General features: G+C 67.4%; 1 protein-coding gene across 1 annotated transcript in view; it reads left to right on the plus strand.

Annotated features, from left to right (window-relative positions):
* The window catches only part of SLC12A9 (solute carrier family 12 member 9), a 37,515-nt gene extending 26,937 nt beyond the window's left edge, over nt 1-10,578 (plus strand). Inside the window, exons 11-14 of the mRNA XM_019532529.1 lie at nt 5,547-5,739; nt 7,034-7,208; nt 8,448-8,594; nt 9,126-10,578. Of these exons, the coding sequence (XP_019388074.1) occupies nt 5,547-5,739; nt 7,034-7,208; nt 8,448-8,594; nt 9,126-9,916 (1,306 nt within the window). The 3' untranslated portion in view covers nt 9,917-10,578. The remainder of the gene's footprint in view (nt 1-5,546; nt 5,740-7,033; nt 7,209-8,447; nt 8,595-9,125) is intronic.
* Nucleotides 10,579-11,861: the final 1,283 nt, after the last annotated feature.

Consider the following 11,861-nt stretch of genomic DNA (forward strand, 5'->3'; position numbering starts at 1 on the left):
CGGCAAGTGAAGTAAAAAGGGATTTTAATTACCTTTCAGCAAAAACAACAATTAGAGAAAATAACAGCTTTGTGGCTCCGGCCCCCTGCGCTGCGGCTCCGTGCATCCCAGCCGCGGCACCGGGAGCCGGGCTCGGTGTGGGGGGCGGCTGGGCTGGGCAGTGGCATCCCTCTGACCCCCCCACCCCGTGCTCCTGGCCGGCCTGCATGCAAGTGGGGGCTGCGGTTGCCCGAGCCAGATGTGCTTGTTCCTTCCTGGCAGACTCAACGGCGTGTTAGCCTGGGAGCTCGTCTCCCCCGGTGCCGCCAGCCAGAGCCCCAGTGCCGCCCCTGCCATCGCGCCCCCCCAGCCCAGAGCCCTGCTGTCCCCGGGGGTGAAAGTAGGGGTGTGAAGGAAGCCCAGGCAGGCTTGAGACCAGAGCACCGAGCAGGGCGAAGCACGTTGTGGCGATACAACTGTTCACTCTGAAGCCTATTGATGGCTGCCGGTCGGGCAAGTGGATTCATTGCTGCCGGCTGTGGCAGACGCCTTTGCGCGTCGCACAACCTCCTCTCCCTTCGCCGAGCGGCCTGTGCCCCGTGCCAGGAGCACGTCACCCAGCCGCCCTCGAGGCCCGGGGCTGGCCAGCCAGCGGGAGCAGATGGAGCGCGAGTTCGCGTCGCTCCTGCCCCAAGCGGCCGCGTCCGTTCTCTCCGGCCGCTCTGCCAACAGCTCCTTGCCCCAGGGTCCCCGGGATGCGCGGCGTGCCGGTAGCGGGGGGTTGGGGCTCGGGTTGGGGGGCGGGGAAGGTCCGCGAGCAGTCCCCGCAGCTGGATGCATTAGCGCCAGCGGGGGTGCTGATTGAAATGGTAATTGCAGGCGCTGGGCCCTGCCTAATGGCTGTTATGATTAAGCTCTATTATGGAGCGGCGCGCGGGAGGTGGTGGGCGGCGTTCTGCCGGCGATCGCCGCTGACTGACGGCTTTGGCGACGGCGTGGTGGGATCGAGGGGCTTGTGGGGCCGCGGGCTCCCCGCACCCCCTCCCCCCCTTCCCCTGCACCTCGCACACGCCCCAGGAAAAGCAGCAATGCCGGGGCGGGGGGCAGGTGCTGTATGGGCCAGTCCTCTCCCCGCAGCCTGGAGGGGCCTCGGGCTTTGGGACGGTTCGGGTCTCGCTGGCCCCCCACGCAGCCCCTGCCCCCTTCCTGCAGGGCTGGGGGGCCGTGCGGCCCCCCAGGGAGAGGGGGCAGAAGCCCAGAGAGGGCCCAGGACTGCGCGGCCTGTTGGAGACCCCAGACCCTGTTCAGTGCCTGAGCCGAGCAAAGAGCCCAGGCGTCCTGCTGCCTAATCTCATCACTGGCGCCAGAGCCCGGCGTCGGACCCAGGCCCCCCTCGCTCCGGCCGGCGGCGTTAGTGCAAGCGGCCGTGCCTGGCTGTGCTCCGTGGCAGCGTCCGCCCCCTCCTGCACCGCCGGGCCACGGCTTGAGGCTCCCGGCGAAGCCAGCGCTCGGGAAGGGGCAGGCCCTGGTCCCCCGCTGCCTCCTGGCACTGCTGTGGCCCGCCGGCCCCAAGCCTGCCTCCACCAGGCAGCTCCAGCTGTGTCCGCAGGGTCCCGTCATCCCCTCGCGCTGTTGCTGTGCCGGAGGGGGCGTCCCCTCGCGCCTCCCAGCCCTCGTCTCCGAGTTGAGCGGTGCCCCCGTCTCAATGAGCGTGGCACGGCTCTTGCCCAGCTCGGGGGTGAAGTGGCGTGTGGGGCTGGCCTCCGCCCCGTCCGCGGGTGGCAGAGGTCAAGGTGGGACCCGCCGTGCATTCACCCCTGTGCCATAGCAGTGCCGGCCTTGGCCCCGGCTGGCACCCAGAGCCCGTCCTAGCGCACCAGCTCCGGCCACCCTGCCTCGTGCCCGCCGTGGGATGGCAGCGCAGGGGATAATGGATGGTTTAGGGCCCACAGCTCAGCTTTTCAATGAGCTGCAACGTGTCGGGTAATAAGTTGTTTATCGGCTGTAAATCTCGGGCGCCGTAAGCCCACGGCGGGGCATTTCGCCGCGAGCTGATGCCCCATTGGCCCCCTCCTGAGGAAGGATGAGCCACGAGCTGGCGCCCCATTGGCCCGCGCGTGGGCAGTGAATCGCGGACGCGGTCCCGGTGGGCAGGCGGCGGAGGCTGCGTGGCGTGCTGCGCTCCCATTGGGTGGGGCCCGGGTGATGAGCCGCGAGCTGCGCTCCGATTGGGCGGCAGCATGCCGATGAGCCGCGAGCTGGAGTCCCGTTGGGTGATGAATGACTCGGAGACGTATTTGCTTGGGAGAGGTAAATCTGTTGCCTACATTGTTGCCGAGTTGTGATTATATTGTACCACGCTCTGTAAATCACCGCCGGGGCCTTGATATACGGCACCCGGTGCCGGTTGTAATTGAAACCGGCTCTCCAGCCCGGCGCTCGCCGCAGCACGGTGCTGGCGGCCGGCTCGTCGGCGTGCCCCGGCGCGCTTTGCCTGGAGCCCCGTGCCCCCGAGCCGTGCCGGTACCCGGGCTGTCCCGGCTTCGCGCCCCAAGCTCCTGGGCTCGCCGTCGGGGCTCTCCTCCTCCGGGTTTCTGCCCCGTGCTCCCAAGCAGGTCGGAGCTGGGCGAGCTGCCGGCTGCGGTTACCTCGGGGTAGGGAGACCACTGTCTGGGCCTGCTCCCTGCGGTGTCCCGCCAGTCTCCCCCGTGACCCCGTCGTGGGCAGGCGACAGCGCCGTGCCGAAGAGCTGTCCCCCAGCCCAGGGCTGGCCGCCCGAAGCCAGCTCTGCCTCCGTGGTGCAGGTGCCGGCGAGAACAGCGGTTGCGGTGGCCTGAGGGATGCTCCTAGCGAGCCCGAGACCGCAGCTTGCGTGTGCCGGACGGCGCAGGACCCCTGGAGCCTTGCTCTCAGCCCCCCTCGCAAAGCCCGGCCCGCGGGGAGGGCGCTGGGAAGCCGTGTGCCAGCACGACCTGAGTGCATCTGTCCCTCGTCCTGGGCCGGGGAGAAGCTGAGCGCCACGGTGTGCGTGGGGAGGGGGAGCTGGCCCAGCCAGCCCGTGGGGGGGCGACAGGATGGGGCCAGGGTGGCCGTGCCAGCCCACGCAAGGACACTTCGGCGCGTTGGCTCCCCGGCTGCCACTTTCTCCTCCACACACCGCGACCCCGGGGTCGCTTTCACTCAAAGAATAATTAGCTACCTCCGATGTAATTAGCTAACGATCCCTTCGGAGCGCAGCAGCTTGACACGCGTCCGCAACGTCCTGCTCTGGAGCCTCCTGTCATCCGTGCCGAAGCCGCCGCGTTCTTGTGGCAATCGCCGAGGGGGGCTGGGGGCTGGGCTGGCTTGCTCCTGCCCCCCGGAGCTGGCTCCCAAAGCCTGGGGCCCCAGCTCCTGGGGGAACCTGGCGTCCTCCTTCTCCCCAAATCTCGAAACCCAGAAGTGCACCAGGGAGCCAGGGGGAGAAACCCTGGAGGTGATGGCACAGGAACTGGGGGTTTGGGGCACTGGTGCGGTTATACATGAGAGCGCACACGTGCATGTACCTGTATGCACATGCATGCTTGCACATACGTGTGTGTGCATACACGTGTGCGCACATGGATGCATGCTTGCACTTGTGTGTCCATGCACATACATACTCTTGGGTTTCTGTCTCCCTGGTGTGCAGCAGGACAGCGGTGCACTGCGCCTCCCGGCAGTCTCTGGCGGACCTGAAGCACTCGCTATGGAGTGGGTAGCACGTGCGCCCAGTCTCTGGGGGACCGCAGCTGGCAGGGGACGGGAGGTGGCTGTGACCAGCAGACAGGCTGACACATGCTCCACACATGTCCAAGGCAGCAAGCACTGGGTTCACTTTGGCTAGTGGCACGGGTATCTTCTTGAAGACTCGTGGGGAAACTGAGGCAGGCAGTTGGCCCTGGGTCATGTGAGTTGATGACAGGGCTGGGACTCCAGCCCCTGCCCCCCTCCTGCTTCCATGTGCTGTGTGGGGTTAGTGGGAGCCCCTGGCCCCTGGCACAGACTTTATAATCCCCTTCCCCGTCCTTGCCAACAGGGCTGCCAGATCAGTGCTGCCTTTTCCCTTCGCAGGTCGCGACTGGGCGCCCTCCTGCCCCACAGGGATGGCAGCCAGGTCTGCTCACATCACCCGGGCCCTCAGCACCCCTCCAGATCAGCCCGCCCAGCCTTGACTGTGGCCTGCGATCAGGGTGGGAGATGAAGTACCTTCCCCGCTCCATCACGCGGCTGCTGACAGCGCAGCATCAGTGCCCCAGGAATGGGCCCCGGCGTTCCCCATGGCACCTGCTTGCCCTGGGCCTCTGCCCCTAGCTGGGGCCTGGGTTGCCAAAGGAGGCCCAACTGGGGGCCCCAGGCCTGTTCGTTAGGCGGGGGGCATTGGGGGCAGAGCCCCGGCACCTGGTGCACCTTGGCTCAGCGTGCACCCCCACCCAGAGGAAGGGTGCAGGTCTTCCTGTCTGGCACTGGGGTGGGGGAGGGGAATCAGCATCACTGGCCTTTTCAAAATCTTCCCAAGCAAAATAGAGAAGAGCCAGGCAGATGAGAGCAAATCGGATAGCACGGAGCACGTGGGGCCTCACGTTCAGTCCTGGGCTGTGCGGGTGTCTCTTCGCCCCGTGCAGGGCACTGGCTTCCCCACCTGGCTCCCGCCGGCCTCGCTGCCCCCTCAGCCCCCTGCCAGAATTAAGGGCGGACCTGGGATTGAAGCAGCCACCGTCTCTGCTTCCAGTGGGCACCTTGGCTTGCTCTCCCCCAGCCTCTCGCTGTGCTGGGGGCTGCGGCTCGGCCCCGGGCATCTTGCTGCATCGGGGCAGCTGGGGTGCCCGTGGGAGGGAGCGTGGTTGGGGGCTGGTCGCTGAGACGTTTCTGATGGAGGAAGCAGTTGTGCCCAGTCTGGCCAGCCCCTACCCTGGAGGGTGCGGCCCCTGCTCCAAGTCCAAAGTTGGGGTCAGGGAGGAATTATCCCCCCCGCTCCCTTGGCCGGATGGGCAGCAGCCGCAGGGGCCGTGCCCTGCTCTGCAGCACCAGGAAGGGCCTCCGTGGGTGCTCCGGCTTGGTGCCTCCGCGCGCGAGGCTTCGGTGGTGATGGGGGGGCTCCAGGGGTTGCACTCTGCTGCAGGACGCCCGTCCCTGCCCTGCGCTCCTGTTCCCGGTTCCCCGGTCGGAGGGTGAGGCCGGGGCCGCCGGTGCCCGCCTGGCACCGCTCGGTGGCATGCAGCCCAGCTGCCCCCCGCGCCTGTCAACCCAAGCTGTACGACGGCAGAGGCTGTGCTGGAGGGCAGCCGGCAGCCCTGTTCCTGGCACCCCAGGCAAACCCCTGGAGTACGCATATCCTCTGCGAAGGCTTCTGATGCTTTGGCTGGCGCTGTCCTCACCCCGGGGGCAGCAGGAGGGAGGGCGCTGCGTGGGGAAAGGGTCTGGCTGCTCCTCGTTGCACAGCTCCCTCGGTCCCTGCTAGCCAGGCGGGTACCTGGGGCGTACCAGCGAGCCGAGCTGCGGCCCAAGCCCTAGCTGCCCGTTCGGACACGCTGCCTCCCTCCTGGCAGGCCCACCTTCCGGTACTTCACCTGGCACACCTGCGTGCTGGGCATCCTGGGCTGCGGCATCATGATGTTCCTCATCAGCCCCATCTACGCCTCGGGCAGCATGGCCTTCATGCTGGTGCTGCTGCTGGCGCTCCACTACCTGTCCCCGAGCAGCAGCTGGGGGTACATCAGCCAGGCCCTCATCTTCCACCAGGTGAGTGCTGAGACCCCCACCCTCAGCCGGCACGGGGGCTGCGGCCCCTTCCACCGCCCAGGTGGGTGCCTATGGCCCTGCCCACTTGCCAGGTTCGCTCCGTGGTACCTCAGCCCCGCTTCCACCCCAGCCCCACGTAGGGGCTCCCCATCACCGGCGTGGCTCGGAGGTGGTCGGAGGAGTGTAGAAAATCATCCCCTGGGGCTCAACAAGCCTTCGGGGCCTGTTGGAGCCCCTTGCCGTCCGCCCAAAATGCTGCCAGCCCGGGTGTTAGTGCAGGAAGGGGGAACGTTTCTGGCCCGGTCACCGGCTGGCTGCGGTGATCAGCAGTGCCCTGGGTGCCCCCTGCCTTCCTGGGGCCAGGCCCAAGCCAGGGACCACGTGCAGCCGCTCACGCCACACGCCAGGTCTCCTCCCGGAGCCTCTTCTCCCCAGCCGCGGCCAGCTGGGGCTTGGCCCGCGGCCAGGGACAGACGGCGCAAGGGAAAAGGACAAGCTGATGTCATGCGTCGGGAGTAATTGCATTTCTTCCCGCACAAGATGCTGCCCCGTGGGTGTGATCGAATGCACTTGGCCTCTGCAGTGACGACAAACGCTGGTGGCAGGGAGCACAACCATGTGGTCTGCTCGTGCCCGGGCCCTGCTGTCTGCCGCTAGCGCCCGGGGGGGCTGCTCCTTTTCTGGCTGCCCAGGTCCTACAGTGCTGAGGGCGGTGACCCCCTCCTCCCCCGTGCTAGCTCCCCAACTCCCTTCCCCTCATCTACCCCCTGGCTATAGCCCCTGTGCAGGTGCTGGGAGGGCAGTGCCCGCGCCAGCCATGCTGGGCAAGCTGAGCTGGGCCAGGCCAGGCTCGCTCTAGTGGGCAGCAGGGTGCCAACACGTACCCACGCTGGCACATGGCACTGTCAGTCTCGCCCCATCACGTGGCGCTCAGCCGGCACCGGTGGTGACAGGCAGTGGGACGCCGGCCCCCTGCTCCCTTGGTATCTGCCACGACATCCTCCATAGGGCACGTGTCCCCTTTATTGTGGGTCGCAGATGGGGAGATAAATCCAGGGGTTCCCACATCTGGAGGGCACATCAGGACCCTCCACTCCCATTGGCCAGTGCTCAAGTCTCCTCTTTTCTCCCATCGGTCATCTCTCTCTACCTTCCCTTTGTGGTCGTGGCCCCATTACCCCACCCACGAGGGATCCCCCAGTGCCCGTGGCTTGCAGAGCTCCCAAAGGGCCCCCATCCTCTGCCTGTGGGGCCTGTCCGATGACCCCCACCCCCGTTCTGCGCCCCGCGCCAGGTCCGGAAGTACCTGCTGATGCTGGACGTCCGTAAGGAGCACGTCAAGTTCTGGCGCCCCCAGATGCTGCTGATGGTGCAGAACCCGCGGTCCTGCGTCCAGCTCATCCGCTTCGTCAACGACCTCAAGAAGAGCGGGCTCTACGTGCTGGGCCACGTGGAGCTGCAGGAGCTGGGTGAGCGCATCGCCTCTGCCTGGGGACGAGCTGCCCTGAGTGGGGCGGGGGGCCTGGCCACAGGGCGCCTTTGGGGAGGTGCGAGCAGGTGCCCTTCTGGAGCTCAGCTCGAGCATCATGGAGACCAGGCTGCAGAAGGGTGCGCCTCTGCCAGCCGCGCCCGGTCCAGCCCCGCGGGGACCGCGGCAGCTCTGAGAGCACCCCCTTCACCCAGGCGTCTCACACACCCACTGGGCTCCATGCAAGGGGTAGCGAGCGGCTGAGGTGGCTGGGTGTCAGCAGTGCCCTCTGCACACCCAATGTCCCCAAGGGGCCTGTGGCCCCATCCAGCTGGGTCCCCAATGGCTCCCCAGAGACCTGGGTTGCCTTGCACGTTGCATGCCCCCAGCATCGGCTCTAGGGCAGCCCAGGTGGGCCCGCGCCACATGGGCATCCCCCACGGGCACTGGTGACCCTGTCGCAGGCATGGGTGGCCGGAGGCTTCTGGCTTTCAGTGGAGCGAGGGTTGTAGCTCCGCGGTCGGGGCCGGATGCCTTCAAAGCAGAGCTGAGGGGGCGGGGAGTGCCCTCCCGCCACCCCTTCTCAGACCGGCGCTGGGGCAGAGCCAGGACCCCCTTTTCTCACGCCCCTCACGGGGCTGGGCTCAGCCAGTGTCAGCCTCCCGGGGTGTGAATAAGGGGAGGGGGGACAACTCCATGTCAGGTCCCCCTAGACCAATGTGGTGGGTGCCCTCACGGTGGGGCAGGCTGGCAGAGAGGGGCCCCCTGTGCTGGATCGGTCCCCCCGCCCATGCGTGGGGCACGCAGGATTCCTCGGCACACGCGTGTGGGGTTCCCTGGCGGGCTCGTGCCTGGTCCCACATTTCTGGCTCTCCATTGATTTCTCCGCTGCAGTCGAAGAGGCTACCAAGCCCCCCTGCACCCAGCGTTGTCATGGTAACTAATGGATCTCAAATGGGGGGAGCCGTGAAGAGGCTTTTACCTTTTTTTTTTTTTTCTTTTTCTTTTTTTTTTTTAAAAGCTGCTTTTTTTAACCCATAGCAATGGAACGAACCCCGAGTGCAAGGGACCCACAGCTGCTGAGCTGGGGGTGACATGGGCTGGAGGGAGCAGAGGCCACGGGGGTGGCATGGGGGGGCTGGTGTTACCAGGGGCTCCAAGCCAGGGGAGAGTACCCCTGGGGCAGGCAAGGTTCGGGGGCGCCCCGGGATGTCTGACGCTCCCGCCGTTCCCTTCCCAGACGCGCTGCCCTCGGACCCGCTGCAAGCCCAGACCGAGTCCTGGCTGCGGCTGGTCGACAAGCTCAACGTCAAGGCTTTCGTGAACCTCACGCTGGCCGACTCGGTGCGGCACGGCGCCCAGCAGCTGCTCTTCATCTCCGGCCTGGGTGAGTCCTGGCCCGCCCTGCCCCACCATCCCCAAGGGGAGACGAGGGGTGGCAGCCACCCCTGTGCCCAGGGCCTGCAACCTGCCTGGGAGCTGGGACCCAGCAGTGAGTGAGGAGGAGCCGGGCTGCCCAGAGCCCTCGTGAGCCTCTGTCCCCCATGTGCCCGCCCCCCCACCCCGCCCCAGGGCCCCAGGCGAGTTGCCTGCGTGCTCCGGAGCCCCGGGGCTCGCTCTGCAGGAGCAGCCCCCAACCCTCTGCCCTTGGGCACTGGCAGCAGGGGGCTTGGGCGGGGGCCGAGGGGCTGCTGGAGCAAGGGCAGTCCCCCGTGGGGACAGGGAGGAGAGCTGGGGGCCTGGGAAATGCAGCTGGCTGGGCAGGGCTGTCCCAGCTCTGACGCCACGCCAAGGGCGGAGGGGCTGGGGCTGGGGCTGGGGCTGGAGCGGTAGCGCAGAGCCGAGGCGGGTTTCCCAGGCACTTCTCGCTCAGGGGGACGCCTGGGCTTTCCCCCTTGTGACTGGCCGTGTCTCGCAGGTGGCATGCGGCCCAACACCGTGGTGCTGGGCTTCTACGACAGCGCGGAGCCGCAGGACGGGCTGGCGCGGTACTCGCCCTTCTCGGGCAGCCGAGAGGAGGCGCAGCTGAGCTTCCCGCCGGTGCGGGAGGCCTCGGGGCCCCGGCCGCTGTCGCCCCAGGAGTACGTGGCCATTGTGGCCGACGCGGTGAAGATGCTGCGCAACGTGTTGCTGGCTCGGGCCTTCGAGCAGCTGGAGCAGCCCCGTTCCGCGGCCCCCTGCATCGACGTGTGGCCCGTGAACCTGCTGCGCCCCGACAGCGCCCGCTACGCCGACACCTGCAGCCTCTTCCTGCTCCAGATGGCCTGCGTGCTGCACATGGCGCGGGCCTGGCGCCGTGCCACCCTCCGCCTCTTCCTCTGCGTGGAGACGGGCGCCAGGACCCGGGGGCAGGAGGACAAGCTGCGCCAGCTGCTCAAGGAGCTGCGCATCCGGGCCGCCATCCACCTCGTGCCTTGGGACAGCGTGGTGGCCCTGCACTGGCAGAAGCAGCAGGAGCCGTGGGCTGCGGCGCCCGACGCGGCCGTCAACTTCCCTGCCTGCGTGTCGGAGGAGTACCTGCACGCTGCCAACCGGCTGATCCTGGAGCAGAGCTCCGCGCCCACCATCCGCTTCCTTTACCTGCCGCGGCCGCCCGCCGACACCGCCCTCTACCCCGCCTACCTGCACCAGCTGGACCTGCTCACCCGGGACCTCGGCCCCACCGTGCTGGTGCACGGGGTCAGCGCTGTCACCAGCACCGAACTGTAGTGCGGCGGGGCAGAGCATGGCGCCTGGGGGAGGCACTGGGGGCACCCGGGTCTCGGTCTATGCCTGCGGGTTTTCTTCCCCCGCCTTGTGCCCTGCTCAGCTTTGCCAGCCCTTAGGGCACTTTGTCTGGTGGGAGCTGGCACAAGCGCCCGGGTCAGTCTCAACGCTCCCAGTTGGCTCCGTTCTTCCCCAGCCACGAGGCTCCTTCCCACGCCGGCTCCGTGAGCCCCAGGGCCTGTTGGCTGGGGTGGCAGCCCCCCAAACGTCCCCTGCTACCACAGAGAGAGACAAGGATGCAGGGCCATGAGCCAGGGCGCACACTCCAGTCACTCGATCAATGCTTGCAACCCCCCGCGGAGCCCCAGGGCAGGGGCTCCGGACCCCCGGGTTCTCGCCCCAGCAGTGCATCTATGCCAAGCGGCACATCCGTCCCTGTGCCGTCGCCTAATCGCTCCAGACAGCCTGGGCGGTCGAAGACCAGTTGCTGTAGCCTGGGGCTCCCGCTGCAGGGAGGCTGGATCCGAGCGCCTCTGTGCATGGTAATGGGATTGTAATGGCACTCGGGGAGGGGCAGGGGCAGGCCCCGGGGGTGAGGCTGCAGCAGGGTCTTGTGCGCTGCGGCAGGGAGGGGGTCACTGAATAAAGTCCGCATGGAAAGCAGAGCCTGGGAGTCTGTGCCTTCGCCACTTGCTGTGCTCAGTCTGGCCGGTGCCCTGCTGCATCGGGGCAGCCCGTGGCGGGGCTGCCAGGCTGCTGGTTGGATCCTGCCAGGCTGATGCCATTGTCACTGTCGTCATTAGGGCCACGAGTCAACACCCCCATGAGCAGGAGGCCAGGCAAGCCCGCAGGGCGCTGACCTTGCTGCAGCTGCCCCTTGGCCTTTTGGGCTGCCAGCACCCATGGACAGGGGTTTCAGGGCTGCTCCCTGGCAGTGAGTCCCAGGGCTCTAGTGCAGCCCAGAGACTCATCCTGTGGTGTTTGCCTCTCGTGGTGCAGCCCCCTCGCCCTGCTCTGGGCACTCCCCAACCAGCATGGGGCTGGGGCTGGGGCAGCCCAGTGGCTCGGGGTGCTAGGCCTGCGAGTTTGATGCAGCTGGGTCTGGGTGGGAGCAGAGCCAGGCAGACGGGAGTCCTGACCGGAGCAGGAGGAAGGGGAGGGGGGTTTACCCACTGTTGGTCACACAATGCTTGCAGCTCTTTCCCCGGCTTAGGGGCAGTGCATTGCTCTCCTGTGCAGCCACAGCCATGCGTCGGGCCCCTCCTTGGCCTGGCTGGGGGCAGAGCTGGCTGCATTGCTACCGCAGAGGCAGGCAACTGGAATGGGAGGCTCTGCCCCCCACCTTGTATGCATCCCCTGCAGCACCGCCGGCCCCGGGAGCCCCTGGCTCTCTGCATGGGGCAGGGCTCTGGGCCGGAGGTGCTGTGCCAGCCGCCCCCCGAGTGCCCCGTGCAGCTCCGCACACGCGGGGGTGTTGGCTGCGTGAAGAAAGCTGTCAGAGCAGAGCGTGGTGCCCGTGGCTGAGCAGGTGACGGCAGCTGGATTCAATCACTGGTGTCATTGCTGCCTGTTTAGTGCATTTCCCCGCAGGGCCCCGCTCCCTGATCGGTTCTGGTAATTGTGCCTGACGTGCGGCCGGCAGCCCAGCGGGCACTGGCCTGCCACCGGGCCAGACGAGCAGCCTGTTGCCAGATGCGCTGTGTGCCCGGCTCACACCGTGATGGCTTGGCAGGGGCTGCCAGCTCCACGCCGGCACCTTGGAAACTTGCCCTGGCACCTGTAGGGCTGCAGACAGTTCCCCTCTGCCTGTGCCAGCCCGTGGCCCTCCTGCCCGTCTCTTCCAGCCAAGCTTGGAGCCGAGGAGGATGGATGTGGTGCCCAGATACCCTGAGGATGGGCTCCTCGGTGCCATGCTGAGGGGATATAGGTGGTGGAGCCAGGCTGGGAA

Source organism: Crocodylus porosus, unplaced genomic scaffold (assembly GCF_001723895.1).
Source record: "Crocodylus porosus isolate Cpor-Errol unplaced genomic scaffold, CroPor_comp1, whole genome shotgun sequence".
Lineage (NCBI taxonomy): Eukaryota > Metazoa > Chordata > Crocodylia > Crocodylidae > Crocodylus > Crocodylus porosus.